General features: G+C 43.4%; 3 protein-coding genes across 3 annotated transcripts in view; all 3 read left to right on the top strand.

Moving 5' to 3' along the window:
* On the top strand, positions 1-15,181 carry L3HYPDH (trans-L-3-hydroxyproline dehydratase). Its single transcript, XM_061429037.1, has 5 exons — positions 1-625; positions 4,385-4,554; positions 7,027-7,149; positions 7,234-7,371; positions 11,490-15,181. Exons 1-5 carry the CDS (start codon positions 118-120, stop codon positions 11,613-11,615), a joined length of 1,065 nt encoding a protein of 354 aa, XP_061285021.1. The 5' UTR covers positions 1-117; the 3' UTR covers positions 11,616-15,181.
* The window catches only part of CCDC175 (coiled-coil domain containing 175), a 236,972-nt gene that overhangs the window by 96,667 nt on the left and 119,296 nt on the right, over positions 1-21,009 (top strand). The window lies entirely within an intron of this gene.
* On the top strand, positions 16,368-19,409 carry GPR135 (G protein-coupled receptor 135). The gene has a single exon (XM_061429031.1). It carries the CDS (start codon positions 17,692-17,694, stop codon positions 19,186-19,188), a length of 1,497 nt encoding a protein of 498 aa, XP_061285015.1. The 5' UTR covers positions 16,368-17,691; the 3' UTR covers positions 19,189-19,409.

Raw genomic sequence — 21,009 nt, 5'->3', positions numbered from 1 at the left:
GGCCCGGCCCCCTGAGCCGGGGAGACGGCCTGCCTCTCTATCGCGGAGGGAGCGGGTGGGTTCGCGGCGTGAAGCGCGTGTCTGCGTGGCGGTAGAGTTGTCTCCCGGAGGCAGACTATGGCGGGCCCGCTGACTGTGCCCTGGATGCCTCCACATGACCCGGGGACGCCGGCGCTGTCGGTGGTGGACATGCACACAGGCGGCGAGCCCCTGCGCATTGTGCTGGCGGGGTGTCCGGAGGTGGTCGGCCCCACGCTGCTGGCCAAGCGGCGCTACATGCGCCAGCACCTTGACCATGTGCGGCGACGGCTCATGTTCGAACCCCGGGGGCACCGGGACATGTACGGAGCTGTGCTGGTGCCGAGCGAGCTGCCCGACGCGCACCTGGGCGTCCTGTTCCTGAACAACGAGGGCTACAGTTCTATGTGCGGCCACGCTGTGCTGGCGCTGGGCCGCTTTGCGCTCGACTTCGGGCTGGTGCCGGCGCCCCCGTCCGACGCCCAAGAGGCCCTGGTCAACATCCATTGCCCGTGCGGGCTGGTGGCCGCCTTCGTGGAGTGCGAGGGCGGCCGCAGTCGCGGTCCGGTGCGCTTCCACAGTGTCCCGGCCTTCGTGCTGGCCACAGGTAACCGGCAGGACCCTTCCGGCCCTGCAGCCGGGGACCCAACTAATTACACTAACTGTCTCTGTGGGCTGGAGCCCACGAGCGCAACTAACCCACCCCACAAGCTTTTACAATCAAACAGAAGGTAATTCTAAATCCCTGCAAATGTATGTCAGCATCTTAGCCTTGTGAATTTGTGTGGTGCATGCAATTCGATTGGGGCTTCTCTAGTGGCTCAGCAGTAGAGAATCCACCTGCCAGTGCCGAAGACAGGAAGCTAGGTTGGGAAGATCCCCTGGAGAAGGTAATGGCAGCTCACGCCGGTATTCTTGTCTGGGAAATCCCATGGACAGAGAAGCCTGGCAGGTTGCAGTCCATGGAGTCGCAAAGAGTGGGGCACGACTTAGCCATTCAGCAACAATACTCATATTGTCTATCTCGCAGACGTGTCCATCTGTTATTTGGGGAGAGCCTCGAGGAGTACAGAATTACGTGTTTCCCTTACTCAACGCTTCGTTCCCCTCTCTCAGGCATTCCAGAAGATTTTGCAGTTGGATAAAGCAGGGTCCACTAGGGTCAAGGAAAGTGTAAAGAGCAACCACGTACCGGGCTCCAGGATGGCTCAGAATATGCTTGCTGAGCACGTTAGCGACCCCTGACAAGTTAGTAAACACAGGTTGCTGGAGCTCAGCTGTAAAAAGTGTCTTCCCCACTTCTTGGGGGAAGAATTAAATCTTTTCAAGAATATACAGCTGTTGCTGCTCTTACTTTTTAATAACAGGAAAAAGTGTATGGGTCCAAATCCTGACTCCTCTTTAAAGCTATGCAGCCTCATTCGCTTTCCATTCCTACTGTGTCTTCATTTTTATCTCAACTGAGTTTTTTTGAGGATTTTGTATACGTGAATGCAAGGTACCTAGAAGTTTAAAAAATGACTTAGCAGCAGCAGCAGCAGCAGAGACATAAAGACTGCGGAATATATCAGGTTGCTAGTTCTCTAGGAGTGCAGAACCTTGAAAAGGTTTTGGTGGGTTCTCTAGTACAGAGCCTGTATGTGATGCTAAACAAGGTAATTATAATTCTTACAAAGAGGGAGATCCTTAAAAATCCTATCAGTGAAGGCTGAATTCTATCAGAGGAGGCTTTAGTAGTCTGACTAGAACTGAGCTGGGTGCTAATTTAGTCAGTACAGGTATAGGGTTATCACTCCTTTTCTTCAAAGACTTCAAGCCATGTAAATCATTCTGTTAATTTAATCTTGAGCCTCCGGGTGGATTGGGGTTCCCAATTAACCTGTTTATGAATGTTATGAACCATGCAGTAATAGCCCAGGTGTTTGAGGGTCTTAGAACAGCCTCAGGCAGCTGAAACACACAAGTTGGTAAAAGAATGCCAGTGGGAAAACTGATACCGTTTGCCCAGAAGAAATGGTGTCACATCGGATTGGGAGGGCACATAAGGGAGATGAGAATTTATGTTAGGGTTGCATCTTTAAAAACCTCAACTGTTAACTGGCTTGGTTACCTGACTCCGCCCCCCGCCCCCAACCGCCAGGCCATCCCAGCCAGGCCATCCCAGCAGCGGATTAGAAGCATTCTAGATTTTGTGGGAAATGACAGCTGGCAGCAGGATCACCAGCTGTGTACATCATAGTTTGGGGTTGGTTAGGGTGGGAGCAGCCAATACGACAAGCACAGTAGTTCCTGAAAGCATCCTTGTGTGACCATAAGATAATCAGTGGGCATTTATGGTCACTTTGAGTCATTAAGAAAATGAAATCCTTAAATTCTCTACTTTGAAAGTTGCTTAAAAGGCAGACTGATAGTGTTCAAGATCATTGCTCTGCCCCTTCCCATCTCTGTAACCTGTGGAAGGGATTCCATGCCTCAGTATCATCTTTAAAGAGAGGATAACAGTAGTCCCCACCTCAGAGCTGCTGAGTTCATTGCTACGCCACCCAGCTAAAGTGAAAACTAATTTTCATCACTGTATTTAAGTACTAGAACAGTATGCAGTCAGTGAATGTTTGTTGAGTAAATAAATGAAACTCGGAGCGGAATATGTTCATTGGTCCTCGTAAGAGCCCTATTCCTGCTGGAAGTTAAACTTTGGGCTTTGATATTGATATTTATTGCATTCCTAATCTGCCAAGCATTCCCCGCACATTATCACATGAAATTCTCAAAACAATCCTCTTTGGAAGGAAACAATTCCATTTTTCACATGAGGACTCCAAAGCCATACTTAGCTTTCCCCATTCTGGCAGTCCCTCATTTCCATCTATTTCCTCAGTCTCCTCTCATTAAACCTGCTTTGCACGTTGCATCAACATCAAGATAAAGCATTTTTCTCTTTTGCTGTTAAGTTCCACTGGCATGTTTTACTCTTGATTATAAATTTGCTCTGACACATTATGTGTTAAAAAGATTCTGTGATTCTGCTCTGAAACTGATAGCTCCCTGGTGTCTTTGTATGACTCACTGTGCAAAGCAAGGAGTATAAGAACTATTTTACTTTTCACAACTTAATTTCTAAATTGAGACCCCTTTACCCTGTTGGTTGACTTTGCCTCATCCTTCCATGGGCCCGTTTCTGATATATGTGTGAGCAAAGGTTTCTTAAAAGTTCCATCTTGGAGACGAGGACCTTAACCACTTGCGTAGTTAACCAGGGAAACATCATCTACCCCATCCAGTGGCCCCTGCCCAGTGGCCCCTGCCCCTGTCTCCTCTCCCTCTTCCTGTGGCTATCTCTGCCACATCCCTTAGCCTCCTCACTGTGCCATGGGAAAGACCACACAGGTCTGCAGTCAGCACCTGCAGTCTCTTTTCTTGGCCTAGAGGAAATTTCTCTACTGCCCAGGAGGACTATTCTCCCTTTGGGACGCTCCTTTGCCAACATATCTTCCCCTGAGGTTTCCATGAACCAAAAACAGAAAGACCTGCTTTCTCCCCTCTGTATGCCTACCCCAGGGGCAGTGATCATTAAGCCTATTTGACTTAGGGAGGAGAAAGAGAAGAAAATGCAAAGAAAGGTCAACAGTTTTAATGTCCTCAAATATCACCAGCCCCATTCCTTTGGAAATACAAATTCAGGAGTTCAAACAACTGCAGTTCAGGTGAAGTTTGGGGTATGTCAGGGACTTAAAATACCCAAATAAAAACTCTGATGCAAAATGATACTGTAAAGGCCACTGATTCTATAATGGCTTTATTCTGGATATTTGCCTGCATGTTACTTCCTTGAGATGAAAATTTCTAGATAAATAAGTATCTGAAACTAGGATAGAAAAAAAAATTTTTTTTATCTTGTTTTGATGTTGTAGCTGAAGAAAACCAGTTTGTGAATAGGATCCCAAATCCTCACTGTTTTAAACCACTCCCAATAGTATGAGAGGAATCTACATTTTCCTTCATAGTTTTCACACATTCATATCCCAGAGTTTCCTCTCTCTCTCTGCTTCAATGATGTTTTCTAGAAAAGATCCTCAGAATGGTTAACAAAATATGTAAGTATGATTTAGGAAAAACATGGCATTCAGATGTTCTAAAACTTATGCGAACCTCATTGAAGTTAAAAACAGAAAGATGTACTTAGCTAAAGGTCTGTTATTATTTACTTGATGCACATTCATTTTCAAAATTGATTTTTGCTGCATTCCTAAGATAGGAAAAAGTACTCTTCGCCCCCCGACCCATAAATACACATGAATTTAAAATGATGTGAATTTTATTGCTGAAATACTAAAAACAAACTTATTTTCAAACACATCTCTTTTAGATTTCCTGGTGGATGTTCCTGGTCGTGGGAAGGTGGTGGTGGACGTCGCCTATGGTGGTGCATTTTATGCTTTTGTCAGTGCTGAAAAGTTAGGACTCGATGTTTGTTCTGCAAAGACAAGGGACCTCGTGGCTGCAGCAAGTGCAGTGACAGAGGCAGTGAAGGCTCAGGTCAGTACTGATGCTGCCGTCATAGCTGATAGCCTCCTCTGTGACATGGAGGAGATATAAATGACATGTCTACAGAAATTAAATATCTCTACATTTAGATTACCAGTTGTACTAAGAATAGGGTGCTGGTTGTAATCTTAAACTCTAGAGCAGGACTACCTGGGTGTTGCGGATTTGCCGTTTGTAACTTGTATAACCTTGAACAAGTCACATTGCCTCCGTGTGCCTCGGTTTTCCCATCTGTAAATGGAAATTATGAAATTGGTGCTTCATAGGGAGTTGTAAGAGTAAGTCAGTACGTGTAAAGGACTTAGAATAGTGCCTTCGCCATAGTAAATGTTCAACAAATGACAACTGTTCACTTTAAGAATAACTTATAATTTGTGGTTATTTAAACAAATAGAAAATAGATAATATTACACTTTGAAATGCTTTTGATATACGTGGTCATTCTGCACCACTTGAATGGATTTCATTAAATCTGATCAGAATTTCTCTTATTTTACAGAGAATATTAATTCCTAGTTAGTGAATTTTTTTTCTATATTGTTGCGAAGTAATAACTCCAAGTAATAACTCAAGTAACTCCAGTTTGATTTGGGAAAACTGTTGTTATAAAATCAGTTTAGATAATAAGTAATTCTAGAATATTCTTTCACTTCTAGCACAAGTCTGACATTTTACCTAATTGGGACCTGTATATAAAACTCATATACATACTTGAATGTTTTAGCATATGAAAATTTAATTATCGTTCTAAGTGAACAATAACTTAGGAAAGATAGAATCTAGAATACTTCTAATAATTAAGGCCTATTTAACATATCTGAGGCTTTAATTTAACATAATAACCTATAACTTTATGACCTAAATGGCAAAATGAAAATATATACTATAACCCTGTTCTAAATTATCATTTTTCCAAGACTTCCAATATAAATATGTAGAATTATTTTATCATGAAAACTTCTGAAACTCTGGACTTATATCTGTTTTCTGTTCCAGTAAGCAGACAGCTAATAGTTTGAGTTAACAATTTGACACAAAATAATTTGACCTTATTTTTTAATAAAATCAAGAGGAAAAGGCATTGTTTTCTTAATAAAAGGAGGAAGTTTAAATGTCTCATTAAAGCTAGAACATCTCACTAAGGTGGTAAGGGGTGGACTTTGAGGGAGGAAGGGTTCTGAGGAAAATATGAGAAGTTCTGTCAGTGATGAAGCAGGCAGTAGGTCTACTTTGTGAATTGCTGACCACTTGGGAGCCTGGTGGGCTGCCGTCTATGGGGTTGCAGCAGCAGCAGCAGCATCCTACTTATGCAGATTTAGGCAAAGGCCATTTGGGAGGGAAGGGGACTAAAGTAGATGTAGTATAAATTTGTCCTTATCCTTTTAACAAACATTTACCAAGGACTTATTGTATGTCAGATACTATGTTAGATACTGGAGACCAGAGGAAGAACAAACCCCACCGCCTTCAAGGAGCTCAGTCTAGTGGGGGCAGCATCCCTGTGTGCAGTGTGACGTGACTGCATGGGTGCTTTAAGGGGATGGAGAACAAAGGTCCAGTATGCAGGCTTCTTGAACTGGGTTATAGATGGACTCCTTGGATTTTAGGACTCCAATCTCTTCAACTGCTTTAAATGATAGGTAAGTGGTAGGGGAATGTACTAACCCTCGGGATACAGTAGAAGTAAGATTATAGTCATCTTGGCCAGGCTAACAGACGTTACAGAAATCCAGAAGTTAAACAACCAGACCTCCCAAGAAGAATAGGAAGCATTGCACATTTGAGGCAGACCAAGCTTTACTGCTCATGTGACTTAGCTGCCCTGCCATTGCCTGCTTCTGTGTGTACCTGCTGCTTTTTAATGATACTGACTTCAGTCCTTTATAATAGCCTTTTTGCCCCATCCAGTTGCTTCTCTTAACCTAATAGCTTCTGCAGCCTTATACTTTTTGCTTGCTCATGGCCTCTTACAGTTCTTGTGTTTATCAATGATACTAATTTCAGCTCTAGATACTCATTGCTTGACTTTTCTGCATTATCCTCTTCAAGTTCCTTAGGGTGAGATAAGGATTGCCTTTCTCTTCCTGTTTGAGCAGCCATGGCTGGCCTGTGAATTGACTGTCCTGGGGTCAATGCTGAGGTCAGTGCTTCAAAGAGTGCATATGTTTGGGGGTTAAGTGTATAAAATACGGCTGTTCCTTTAGTAGAGGATATGTGCAGGATGACCTCCTTAGAAAGGGCTCAAAGTGTAAGAATCATAACTTCCAACAAAAGTATCTTTATTCATCTAGAAAAATGTGTAATTTCTAATATCAATATTTAGTGTTGTGACCCAAAAAATATTTTTTAAAATGATAAAGATGGAAAAATTATATCTAAGAGTACCCCATATCTGTTATTTAAAAGATAGATTTGAATGAAAATATTTATTTTACATGTGGTTGTTAATTATTTTATTTACAGTTTAAAATTAGTCATCCTGACAGCGAAGACCTTGCTTTTCTGTATGGAACTATATTAACAGATGGAAAAGACACTTACAATGAGGAACCAACCACCAATATCTGTGTGTTTGCAGATGAACAGGTATTAAAGCTGGGATTTTTAGACACAGCCAGGTAATATGGAACTAGAACTCTGTGAACACTATCTTCATTTATTCTGAAACAGGTTGACAGAAGTCCTACCGGCTCAGGAGTGACAGCCCGAATTGCCCTTCAGTATCACAAAGGGCTTCTAGAACTGAACCAGACCAGAGCCTTTAAGAGCAGTGCAACTGGCTCAGTATTCACAGGGAAGGCTGTGAGGGTGAGTGGTACCTGTAGCTTCTTGTCTCTAAATATCTTACTTTTGATTCTGGAGACCTGAGTTGGATGTTAGGTAAGTTTTTTCATTAAGCTCTTAGAAGAGGACTGAAAAAGGACTGACAAAGGACACAGGACTGGAAAAACTTCTGTTCACCTAGGATATTGGTTTTCAAAGTATGGAAAGGACCTTGGGGTCCTATCCACGGGTCCACAAGGTCAAAGCTATATTCATAATAGTACTGAGATGTTGCTTGCTCTTCACTTTCATCATTTCACAAATGTACAGTGGAATTTTCCAGGAGCTACATGGTATGTGATATCTTAACTGATTGAATGCAGAAGCAAAAATGAGAATCTAGCTGCCTTTAGTTAAGCCAGACATTAAAGAGGTTTGTTAAAATGTAAAAAATGCCATGTTTCCCATTACATTTTTTTTTGTTGGCAGATGTAGCTATTTTCACAAAAATTTGTTTATTACAACATGCAACAGATTTATTATTTATAAATGAATTAATGAACAAATATGTTTAATTTCCAATATCAGAGATCAGATCAATCGCTCAGTCGTGTCCGACTGTTTGCGACCCCATGAATCGCAGCACGCCAGGCCTCCCTGTCCATTACCAACTCCTGGAGTTCACTCAGACTCACGTCCATCGAGTCAGTGATGCCATCCAGCCATCTCATCCTCTGTCGTCCCCTTCTCCTCTTGCCCCCAATCCCTCCCAGCATCAGTCTTTTCCAATGAGTCAACTCTTCGCATGAGGTGGCCAAAGGACTGGAGTTTCAGCTTTAGCATCATTCCTTCCAAAGAAATCCCAGTATAGAAAATATTAATTGATATAACCTAAAAAACTCTTTGAGGTCCATATTCATTTTAGGATTGTTTGTTCTGGTTCTGTAAAAAGTGGCCTAGTATTTTGATAGAGATTGCATAAAATCTGTACATTGCTTTGGGTGGTATGGCCATTTTAATAATAATATGTTTTCCAGTGCAAGAGCATGGAATATTTTTTTGTTTCTTTACGTCATCTTCAGTTTCTTTAATCCATGTGTTATAGCTTTTAGTATATAGGTCTTTCACCTCCTTGGTTAAGTTTATTCCTAGGTATTTTTTGACCCAGTTTTAAATGAGATTTTTTTTTTTACTTTTTCTGATATTTCATTATTAGTGTATAGAAATGTGACAGATTTCTGTATATTAATCTTATATCCTGCAACTTAGAACTTTATTAGCGCCAATAGTTTTAGGGTGGAGACTTTAGGGTTCTCTATATAGAGTATCATTTCATCTGCAAATAGTGACAGCTTACCTCTTCCTTCCCAATTTGGATATTTTTTTTTCATATCTGATTGCTATGGCTGGGATTTCTGATACTAGGTTAAACAGAAGTGGCATAAACGGGCAACCTTGTCTTGTTTCTGAATTTACCAGGAAGGCTTTCAGCTTTTCACCATCGAGTATTACATTGGCTGCAGGTTTGTCATAAATGGTCCTTATTATGTTGAGATATGTTCTCACTATACCCACTTTGATGAACATTTTTAATTATGAATGGATGTTTAATATTCTGGGATGCTTTTTCTGCATCTATTGAGATGATTATGTGGTTTTTGTCTTTCCTTTTGTTAATGTAGTGTATCACATTGATTGATTTGTGTATGTTGAACCATCCTTGTGACCCTGGTATAAATCCAGCATTATCATGGTATATGATCTTTTTTTTTGTATTGTTGGATTGGTTTGTTGAGGATTTTGGCCACTATATTCATCAAAGATATTTACCTGAATTTTCTACTTTTTTAGTGTCTTGGTCTGGTTTTTCTATTAAGGTAATGGCTGGTGATATCCTCAAATCTTAGGATATTAAGGGATCCTGAGACCAAAATGTTTGAGAACAATTAAACTAGGTTTTGGATTTTTTTTGGTTTTTATTCTATAGGAATATTCCATTTTATATAGTAAGATGTGAAAGTGCTGAAAAGTTTTGGAAAGTAGAGTTCTTATTAACATAGTGCTAAGTATCTTCAGTCATGTCCAACCCTTTGAGACCCCATGGACTTTAGCCCACCAGAGTCCTCTGTCCATAGGATTCTCCAGGCAAGAATACTGGAGTGGGTTGCCATTTCCTTCTCCAGGGGATCTTCCCAACCCAGAGATCCAACCCCGGTCTCTTAAGTCTCCTGCATTGGCAACTGAGTTTTTACCACTAGTGCCAACTGAGTACCCCTTATTAATATAATGTAATCAAATTTTAAATGTGCTAGCAGAGCTAATTAATGAATTACTCATAGTAGTAAGTGAAATCTACTATAGTATGATTAAATTGCATCTGGTAAATTAATATACTCACGAAGAGTCCTTTAATATACCAAATAATTTATCCTAATAAAGATTTTAAATCTAATATAGCGGTTTTAAAGTTTTGTTTTTCTGAACACTGAATTTTGTTTAAGTTAGGGATTTCTACACAATACAGTAATCTTGATGGAATACTGCCGGAGCCAGCCGGCAAAGTCGATCAGGTCCCAAGAACGTGCACGACGTGGCTGAGAAAGAATACTACAGCAAAAGAATACTACAACAAAGATGGGGTCAAGAGGTTCAGACACGTCTCCACAAAGGGAAACGGTCTGACCACGACTTTATTCAGCATCTTATATTTATACAGGAGAGCAAGAGAAAAACAAGACAGTTAAGATTTTTTTCTTGGTTGACCTATACATCTTACAAAAATCACAAGAAATCTTGAGAGCATGGGAATGGCACTCTGTTATTATTTCTTACACCAGATAACATTTCCCTGTGCGTGAGAAGTTTGTCCAGAATCCCAGGTGTCTGCAATAAATAATCGCCTAATCTCTGGAGTGGCGGGACAAAGAGCTATGTTTGCAAGCAAACCCTCAAGGACTGAGGCAGCTCCCAGAGCTGTGTCCTTTAGATAAAGGACCCTGTTCTCACGGGCAGCTCCCCGCAGAATACCATGTTATATGCAGAAATTTGAAATACATTGTCTTCAAGTCTGAGATTTAAGATAAAATAGTAATTGTCAACATTTATTGGGTGCTTCACTACATGTTAATTTCTAAGCTCAGCACTTCATATATACCATCTCATGTAATTCTCACAAGAATCCTATGAAAATTTAGAGTTTAGATACTTTGTCAGAGGTCAAACAGACAGCAGAGCCAGGCTATGAAGATGGGTCTCTCTGAGCAGACCCTATACTGTTAAACACCATATTTTCTTGCTCTTAGGCAAAACATTTGATGCAGATGGGCAGTTTCACCCATATGAAAATGAACTCTATTCTCAACCACCCAAATCTTCATCCCTACCATGCTTATCTGTGCCTCTCTCCCAAGTCTAACACTGTCCACTAAACTTATTTCAAGATGACTGTCCCAGAGATACCTCAACTCATTAAAATGTTCTTCCTTCCTAAATACGTTCTTTCCTGTCTCATTCCCCATCTTGGTTAATGGTGGCGCAACTGCACTTCCAGGCTAGACACTGTGGTCATATTTAACTCATCTCTATTCTCACCACCTGTGTACATCAGCCCCCAGGTCTATCAATTCTGCCTCAAAAGTATCTCTATATTTTGTTCTGCATTCTCACTAAAAACTGCCCTCCTGTCTCTAGATTTAATTGATGAATTAAAGTTGCCTCTTAACAGGTTGCTGGGTTTCTAGTTTCTGTCTCTTCCCCAGTTAGTTCCCCACTTTACAGCTAAACTTAATCTAAAAACATGGATACAGTCACTTACCTTAAAAGCCTCCCAATTGCCCATATGATCGCCGTACTCAGTTGCATCCAACTCTTTTCGACACTATGAACCATAGCCCACCAGGCTCCTCTGTTCTTGGGATTCTCCAGGCAAGAATACTGGAGTGGGTTGCCATGCCCTCCTCCAAGGGATCTTCCTGACCCAGGGATCAAACCCACATCTCCTGTGTCTCCTGTACTGCAGGAGATTCTTTACCACTGAGCCACCGGGGAGGCCCACTTAACTCTTGGATTCTCTTTAAAATGATAAAATTTGAGAATACAACTTTTAGGCTAGGTAAACTATGCAGGCAATATCTTGATATTCTCCTTTCATCATCTTTTTTCAGGAAGCAAAATGTGGTGATTTTAAAGCTGTCATAGTGGAAGTATCCGGACAAGCGCATTACACAGGTACCGCAAGTTTTATAGTAGAAGATGATGACCCACTGAGGGATGGATTTCTTCTCAAATAACTTCTATGGCTCATAAGGGCTTTCTTTTCCTAGAAATTGTTATCATTACTTATTTTTCTCTGTGTTATGTGGAAAACTATAAATCCAAATTGTACACATAAACCAACTGAGATTCTAAAATACTGTGGCTAAATATAAAGTCATTATTCCTCAGTTTGTACATGTATATTGATATAACTATCACTTACAGAATATAAAGTATCCAAAATTCAGAATACTTTTCTAATTATTAACACATCAGGTAAAATTAAAACCTTAGTTTTTACTTACCTAGTTCTTATTACTCTGTGGTAGTCACTGTGATATTTTGTTTTAAATGCTCTAAGCTTGAATTGTAGCCCTCACAACAATGGGTCTTACAAGTTCATTATTTTAGTCTTCCAGTTTTTATGTAAAATCATGCCCGCTCTCTGGAGAAGGAAATGGTAATCCACTCCAGTATGCTTGCCGGGAAAATTCCACGGACAGGGAGGCCTGGTGGGCTTCAGACTGTGGGGTTGCAAAGAGTCAGACATGACTGAGCACACAGTACCTGCCCTCTCTCTAAGCACAATGCATGGGAGATATATTATTATAAAGTCCTCAACACTTAGCAGTCATAAACTGGGAAGGAGGTGGGTGGTCAGCTTCTTTGGGTGAAAGTTGTTGTAGCTGCTGCTGGGATGTCCTCTAAGCTTCAAAGACCAGCTCCTATCCCCATGAACTTGAGAGAAGACCAAGAATCAGGCTTCTGATATATCATTAAGGTTCTTATAAAAAGGTTGTTTATTGCAATTTTTTAAGTATAGGTATACAGTCAGAGTCAATCAGTGAATCTCTATAATGGGGCAAATCTCATACTCTACCAACTACATGGTAGGTAATTTAAAACATGAAAGAAATGTTAACTGTTGGCATTCTTGCTAGTTAATTGTGAGTCTGTTAAAAAAAAATAACATTTGATTATTATCAGTCATTATAAAATGAAATAATAAAAATTAATCAACATGTGATTCTCTTAATATTCAGTAAACTTTTTTTGAGGTAAGTAGTAGTAGTTCTTTTTCTTAGCATACAATGAAGTATTTAATTCATTTCAACTGGCTCTGTCATCCAGCAAGTCTGTACACATCCCGTTATTAGGTCTGTGATTGAATTACCTGTCCAAAATGAAGACTATAAAGTTAATGTTCTTGATTTCCTTATTAAATGCACAAAAACTAATGTTTTCCACTAATTATCTCTTAAAATTTGTAGTAAAGAATTCATTTACCTCCAAAAAAAACCACTAAATATGACCAAGAAATTTTCTACAGATTAAAGAGATTTTCTCTTTTTTTTGGCCAGAGAAACATTTTTTTCTTTTTTTGAAAGTATTTATTTTTTAATTGAAGGATAATTGCTTTACAGAATTGTGTTGGTTTCTGCCAAACATCAATATGAATCAGCCAAAGGCATACATAGGTCCCCTCCCTCGCCCGTTACACTTTGAAAAATAGAAACAGAACCACTATTTTCTCTCTAAATTTCACAAGTCACATTAATTTTTTAAAAATGCAGACCGACATTTAGTAGTCTAAATGTTTGAAACATTGTTTCAAAATTCTCTACAGACAGTGCACCTTCTGATCAACTGTACCCTGGCTAGCACTCCCTCTGCCCGTCCCTGGTATGCCACATTTATGAATATGAGAGAAATGGAAGTCAGATGTGTTAAATTACTCTATTAACGTCACATCTGGGGCTTCCCTGGTGGCTCCCTGGTAAAGAACCCGCCTTCCAATGCAGGAGACATGGGTTTGATCCCTGGGTCAGGAAGATCCCCTGGAGAGTGAAATGGCAACCCACTCCAGTATTCTTGCCTGGGTGGCAAAGAGTCAGGCGTGACTTAGGAACTAAACAACAACAACAAGGTCACATTCGGGGCTGTCATTCTAGCTCTGCTGACTCCAGGTCCAGTATTTTCCTGCTGCACTTCCTCTACTTGTGAGACAGGACAGCCAGAACTTGTTTTACAATATAGTACTTTAAACAAAAATATTGTTTACTAAACATTGAAAAATTAATACTGCCTAAATATTCTTAAATTCTAATCTGAACCAGAGCCAAACCCTTGCAATAATATTCATTTCTTCTGTATTTCACCATGCCTTCCACAGAGTCAAAACCACTAGGGAAATCAACAGCTATTCCTCTTGCTTCCACGTGTCTAATCCGTCATGAAGCCTTATTGATTCTGCCTTCTAAATACTATTCACTTCTCTCCCTTCCCATCCTTGCTAAGGAGCCTGCCTCATCACTAAGCTTTTTCAAGCAACCTCTTTCCTGTCACTGGTTCCTTCCTCTAAGCTATTACCAAGTATCATCATAACAAAATGAAACAAACACCCCATGTCCACCTTCTCTCTTCAGCCTGCTATCTGTCACCCTTTTCCCTTCCTTTTGTAGTCAAGCTTCTAGATTCCTTACTCTCTTATTAATATATTTTTTCATCTTCCATTTGCTACTCAACTATTACAGTCTGGTTTTGACTTGATTACTCATTGGAAGCTGTGCTTGATCTAACCTAGATTTAATGGTCACCCACAGGTTTATATGTTAAAAAGCAGATTCATTACTTTGCCTACAAAGGTCCGTGTAGTCAAAGCTATGGTTTTTCCAGTAATCTTGTACAGATGTGAGAGCTGTACAATAAAAAAGGCTGAGCACCAAAGAATTGATACTTTTGAACTGTGATGTTGGAGAAGACTCTTGAGAGTCCCTTGGACAACAAGGAGATCAAACCAGTCTATCCTAAAGGAAATTGTCCTGAATATTCATTGGAAGGACTGATGCTGAAGCTGAAGCTCCAGTACTTTGGCCACGTGATGCAAAGAGCCAACTCATTGGTAAAGACCCTGATACTAGAGAAGATTGAAGGCAGAAGGAGAAAGGGATGACAGAGGATGAGATGGTTGGATGGACCACTGACTTAATGGACATGAGTTTGAGCAAACGCCAGGAGATGGTGAAGGACAGGGAAGCCTGGTGTCCTGTAGTCCATGGGGTTGCAAAGAGTCAGACATGACTGAGCGACTGAACAACAACAAGGGTTTACTTAATCCATGGTGGATGCTGGTGCTTGCTTCCGGCAGGCAAGTGTGGTACATTTTGGAGCAGGAACCTCTATACCCTTGGTGCAGAGCTCCAGGGAATAGGAGCCAGGAACTTGGGTTCTATCCTCGGCTTCTTGTTTGTGCTCTTTCGACCCATCTGCTGATGCTCTGAGGTGGATGTCTATGGATTTGGTCAGCACCATTCCTTTCCCCTTCTTTTATCAACAACACTCTCCTTTTCCTTTGGGAAATTATCCCTCCCCAGCATGTAGCCTTGCTGAGGCGGCCAGGAAAGGGTACTCCAGTCAGAGTCTCCCCACTAAGACCTGGGATCTTGCGAGAAATGACAAAAGGTCTGAAAAATGGTTGAAGCAGACTTATTCCTGTAGATCCCTAAAGAGATCGTTCTCAGTTCCTCTACCTGTAGAGTTGCCCTGACTTCTCGTGCTCTTGGAGTTAGCTGTTAAAGACTATCCTTTTGAACTCCCCGCATCCTTCTGGCCAATTCTGTTTTTGCTTAAATGAGACAGAAACCTCATTGTATTGCTTATATCCAAAGACCCCAATCCAGACATGAATCCCTAAAATCTCTTCCCCTCCTTCACTGTAAATGCTTAGTTCAGACTTGTCATTTCTCTCCTGGGCTATTACAGTGCCTTTTCTTAACTGGTCTCCCAGTTGCTAGACTCTTGCTATAGTCATTATATGTTTAAACATCTATGACATTGTAATATATTTGTGTTTGCCTAAAACTGTAAGGTTCTTTGGGCTAGGATCCTGGTTTCTGAAAACCTAGTACAGAGAAGGTTTTCAAAAGAAAACAAAAGTAATCTATTATATATTTTTGTCTTAGTTCAGTGGTTTTCAGCTGAGGCTGGCCCCCCTCTCACCCTCTTCCCCAACATTTTGCAATGTCTGAAGACATTCTTAGCTGTCACTACTGCCATCCCATGGTAGCGACTAGGGATACTGTTCAACATCCTACAGTGCATAGGGTAGCCTCCACAAGAAAGAATTATCTGGCTCAAAATGTCAATAATGCCGAGACCAAGAAAGCGAGTCTTATTTTACCACCCTGCTGTGCTGTTAGTTGCTCATTTGTGTCCGATTCTTTGCGACCCCATGGACTATAGCCTGCCAGGCTTCTCTGTCCGTGGGGATTCTCCAGGCAAGAATACTGGAGTGCGTTGCCATGTCCTCCTCCAGAGGATCTTCCCAACTCAGGGATTGAACCCAAGTCTCCCGCATTGCAGGCAGATTCTTTAACATCGGAGCCACCAGGGAAGCCCTTTTACCACCTTAAATGAACTTTATTTTATACTGTAAATTTCCAGTAGGATATCTTTCCCCACCCAAATGAGCACCCAAAACACTAATATTGTTGATACTGAGACCTGAAAGTATACTAATCATTCTTTAGATCAGTGTTTCTCAAACTTGCATCAGAATCACTTGCAGGGCTGGTAGCTGGGCTCCATCTGCAGAGTCTCAGATTCAGCAGATTTGTGGTAGGGCCTGAGAATCTGCATTTCTAACAAGTTCCCAGGTCATGCCAGTGCTGCTGGTCCAGGGTCCACACTTTGCAGACCAGTGCTTTAGAAAACCTAAGGGTTTTCAGCTGAGGCTGGCCCCCCTCTCACCCTCTTCCCCAACATTTCCCCAACAGGGGAAACCCTGTAAGATGCCATGCCCAGAAACTTGAGATGCAAGCTTCCCTGAGCAGGCACACCCTTCCTGTTCCTGAAATCTTCCTGCCAGATACCTGGAGCTGCATCTGTGGCGACTCCAGCACCTTAAACTCAAAACATACCACCTTCCAGAGAACTGACAAAGACTGAAAGCAGGGCAAGGAAGCAGCGACTCTCCCCTCTTCCCTGACACATGAGACAGTAACGGTCCTGAGGGCCAGGCCCTTGAAAGCAAGGTGACATCCCTTCTCCAGGATCTGTATCCTAGCTCCCCAGAGCACCTGTATCAGAATCACATTGAGGACTTAGATTCATGGGCCCATCCTCAGTAACCCTGGGAGTCAGCCAGTGACTGCATTTTAATAAGCTTACTACATCAGTGGTTCTCAAAGCCTGGTCCTTGGACCAGCAATATCACACACCCGGTAACTTGTTAGAAATGCACATTTTCAGACAGGACCCCATACCTACTGAATCTGAACCCCTGAAGTTGGACCCAGTCACTTGTGTTTTAACAAGCCTTCCAAGTCAGCAGTCCCCAACCTTTTTGGCACCAGGGACCGGTTTCCTGGAAGACAATTTTCTCACAAACAGAGCTGGGTGAGGCAATGGTTTAGGTTTAGGTTTCACCCCCTGCTCACCTCCTGCTGTGCAGTCTGGTTCGAACAGGCCAGGGACCCCTACCGGTCTGTGGCCTGGGGGTTGGAGACCTCTGCTCTAGGTGACTCTTGCCTGCTCAAGTTTGAGAATACCTGGTTTAAGTCTTACTGCTCCCTCATGTTTAAGATCTCCGAATTTAGACTGTTTTCCACTTCAAGTTCTAGATTCCTTTCCTACTTGTAGATGCCAGAAGCACCCACAGGAAGCAACCAACCCCCTCTCCCCTCCCTACCTCTCTGTAGAACATGTATAGGGAACCAGAGTGTGAGAGTGAACCCCTATTGAATTTGGCCATCTATATGAGGGCCACTCCCGTTTTAATCTGGCCGGGCAATGGTCCCCAGGAACTCCACCTGGCACTCTCTGAAGCCTACCCACCCTGGCCGCGAAACCTTAGGGAAAAGTGATGTCCTGGACACGCTTTTCTAAGGGTTCTCGGCCCGCGGCCCGCCCCGCGCTCCTGCGTAAACACGCGGTTCCCTTGACAACGCCTGGAACGCACGTCAAAGGCTCGGAGAGTCTCGGGCGACGGTCACCCCTCCGGCCGAGCGCGACCCCCGGCAGAGGCCTCTGGGCCCGGCCCCGAGCCACCTCGGGCTTGCGGCCTCCTCCCCTGGTGCGGGATGAGCAGACCTGCGGCCGCCGCGGGGCCCCATGGAGGAGCAGCAGCCGCCGCCGCCGCTGGTCCGCCCGCCAGTGAGCACGGCCTTATCGGGCAGCCCACACCCCGGCGCCCCCTCCCCGGCCGGCACGCCTGGCGGGACTTCCTCCGCGGCGACGGCGGTGGCCGTGCTCTCCTTCAGCACCGCGGCGGCCGCGGCGCTGGGGAACCGGAGCGACGTGAGCGGGGCCGACAGCACTGGCGCCGCGGCTGGCGGCGGCCTCGGCGGGCGCGGGGCGGCGGGGGCGGCGGGGAGGCCACCGCTGGGCCCCGAGGCGGCGCCGCTGCTGTCGCACGGGGCGGCGGTGGCGGCCCAGGCGCTGGTCCTCCTGCTCATCTTCCTGCTGTCTAGCCTGGGCAACTGCGCGGTAATGGGGACCATCGTGAAGCACCGGCAGCTCCGCACTGTCACCAACGCCTTCATCCTGTCCTTGTCCCTGTCGGATCTGCTCACGGCGCTGCTCTGCCTGCCAGCCGCCTTCCTGGACCTCTTCACGCCGCCGGGGGGCCCGGCGCCCGCCGCCGCCGCCGCCGCCGCGGGGCCCTGGAGCGGCTTCTGCGCGGCCAGCCGCTTCTTCAGCTCGTGCTTCGGCATCGTGTCCACGCTCAGCGTGGCCCTCATCTCTCTGGACCGCTACTGCGCCATCGTGCGGCCGCCGCGGGAGAAGATCGGGCGCCGCCGCGCGCTGCAGCTGCTGGCGGGCGCCTGGCTGGCGGCTCTGGGCTTCTCCTTGCCCTGGGAGCTGCTCCTCACGCCCCGGGAGGCCCCGGCGGCGGCGCAGAGCTTCCACCGCTGCCTTTACCGGACGTCTCCGGACCCCGCGCAGCTGGGCGCGGCCTACAGCGTGGGGTTGGTGGTGGCCTGTTACCTGCTGCCCTTCCTACTCATGTGCTTTTGCCACTACCACATCTGCAAGACCGTGCGCCTGTCGGACGTGCGCGTGCGGCCCCTGACCACCTACGCGCGCGTGCTGCGCTTCTTCAGCGACGTGCGCACGGCCACCACCGTGCTCATCATGATCGTCTCCGTCATCTGCTGCTGGGGGCCCTACTGCTTCTTGGTGCTGCTGGCCGCCGCCCGGCGGGCCCAGGCCGCGCAGTCTCCCTCTCTCCTCAACGTGGTGGCCGTCTGGCTGACCTGGGCCAACGGGGCCATCAACCCTGTCATCTATGCCGTTCGCAACCCCAACATTTCGATGCTCCTAGGGCGCAACCGGGAAGAGGGTTACAGGACTAGGAACGTGGACGCTCTCCTGCCCAACCAGGGCCGGGCTCTACAGGCTGGAACCCTCAATCCTCTTCGAAACCGCTGTACCAACCGCCTGGGGGCCTGGAGCACGATGTCCTCTTCCAACCCGACCAGCGGGGTGGCAGGGGATATGGCCATGTGGGCTCGCAAAAATCCTGTTGTGCTTTTCTGCCGGGAGGGACCACCAGATCCTGTGACAGCAGCGGCTAAACAATCTGAATCTGGGGATACCAGCCTCTAAGGAGGGTTGGGATGCACAGCTTATGAAGGCAGATTTCCACCCTCTTCAATTAACTAACGGGGAGAATCGTGCGTTTCATAAAGCCAAACGTTTAAAAGAGACAGAGGGGAAGGCTTACCCCTTCCCTCCAAACAACATAACAAGACAATGTCCTTTTCTTCAGAAGTGCCAAAAGGAATGTAAAATGCAAAAATTAAAACGATCTTACATTGCACAACCAAGCATTGTGAACTGTCAGTGCCCAAAATGACAAAAATAAAATCCACAATTACTGAAAAGCTCATATTACAGGAGTCACACTGTGAAACAAACCAAAAAATTCATTGAATGCGACTGGTATTAATATACATAGAGTTCCAGGAAAGAATGAAGACCTTAAGAACTGCTTGAAGGCCCCTCTAAATCACCAGCATTCAAAGGAACTTCAGATTTCTAGAACCTGCACCTCTAACACATGCCTAGGGTGCTTAGGTTAGGAGTAGAAATTTTTATCTGGCTTTACACACCTTGGTGCATTTCCTTCCCACCCCCACCCCATAATCTTTGTAGAAAATTTTAAATTCATATCCCATTTAAAACCATTTTAGGATTTTGAAGGTGGTTTATTACTATAAAATTCAACTGTTTGAGGGGCAAACAGAAGTATGAACATAAAGAAATGTGGCTAATTTTTAAAGTATTTTGAGATTATATTTAGAAACTAGTGTGCAGCATCAACCCTCCTCCCCCAAAATACTTGTCTGGGAATCTTTGAGACTTTGACCTTACTCTAACCTGCTACTTTTGTTTCTAATGATTTAGAGGTGCCACTCTCAGAAAGCTTTCACATTCTTAAATGATTTTCACAGTAGAAAGTCTTTGCATTTGAAGTAAATTTGATTTTTGGATGCAGCCAAAAATGTAATTTAAAGTCAAGTTGATTGAATCATGTGAATAATGCATATATATATAATAGGAGAACTCTATGAAGTTATTGGCTTAGCTATCCTACGCAGCTTTCAACTAATCGAAAATGATTCCAAAGAGGAATTCAAGAAATATTTTGAGAAGTGGATGCATTCTTGGAATGAGCATAAGGCTCTCCAAGAAGATTGACATGTTCTCCTACATTTGGAAGTTTGGGTATGTTTGTTTAAAAAAAAAGTTCCTTTATAGATACGACATCTAAAATACTGTGATCTTTATTCGAAAGGAGGATGCCTGTGAGATTATTATATGTAATAGAGTATTCATAACTTAAGCATAAAGTCAGAGAGGTACTTTAATCACACTGGAAATACCTTCAGAAAGGTGCAAAACAAAGATTTTTTTAAAAAAATTCAAAGCACGATTCAGAATTTGTATGGGTGAAATTTCTCTTATTAAATGCCACTATACATAGAATCATTTGCTCAGAATTTTGAAAGATGTTTTTTGTGTTTTCACTGTTTCTTCCATCTTACTCCTCTTTTCTTCCGTGTTTCACAGCCTTAATTGAATAAGTACTTTAAACTAGACATGAAATGTCAGCTCTCTTATAAAGATTTTAATGTGAAATGGCCATCTTTTTTTCCTTGTAAAGTATTTAAACATTTTTGTTAGTATTTAATTTTGTGTGTGTGACAGATGGATATATGTCAGCATTTTGTAATCAAAGATGGAAATATATGATTCTTGTCAGAACTAAAGATGTTTTAATGTTTTTCCCTTTCTCAAGGCATAATGCAACCAGAAGTTTATGAATTATCTGTATATATCTTCCTACACTAAGTGTAGTAAAGAGTAAATGAGATCATCTCTCCTCTTTAGTACTTACTATAACAGTCAGTGCAGCTGAACTCA

Source organism: Bos javanicus, chromosome 10, assembly GCF_032452875.1.
Source record: "Bos javanicus breed banteng chromosome 10, ARS-OSU_banteng_1.0, whole genome shotgun sequence".
Taxonomy (NCBI): domain Eukaryota; kingdom Metazoa; phylum Chordata; class Mammalia; order Artiodactyla; family Bovidae; genus Bos; species Bos javanicus.
This window is presented reverse-complemented; position numbering and strand designations above follow the sequence as displayed.

Bases quoted from the DNA above. Each gene is read 5' to 3' on its own strand.
- GPR135 (XM_061429031.1), top strand. From the start codon at position 17,692: ATGGAGGAGCAGCAGCCGCCGCCGCCGCTGGTCCGCCCGCCAGTGAGC.
- L3HYPDH (XM_061429037.1), top strand. From the start codon at position 118: ATGGCGGGCCCGCTGACTGTGCCCTGGATGCCTCCACATGACCCGGGG. The intron at 626-4,384 runs GTAACCGGCAGG...CATCTCTTTTAG, and splicing joins GGCCTTCGTGCTGGCCACAG to ATTTCCTGGTGGATGTTCCT. The intron at 7,150-7,233 runs GTATTAAAGCTG...ATTCTGAAACAG, and splicing joins GTGTGTTTGCAGATGAACAG to GTTGACAGAAGTCCTACCGG.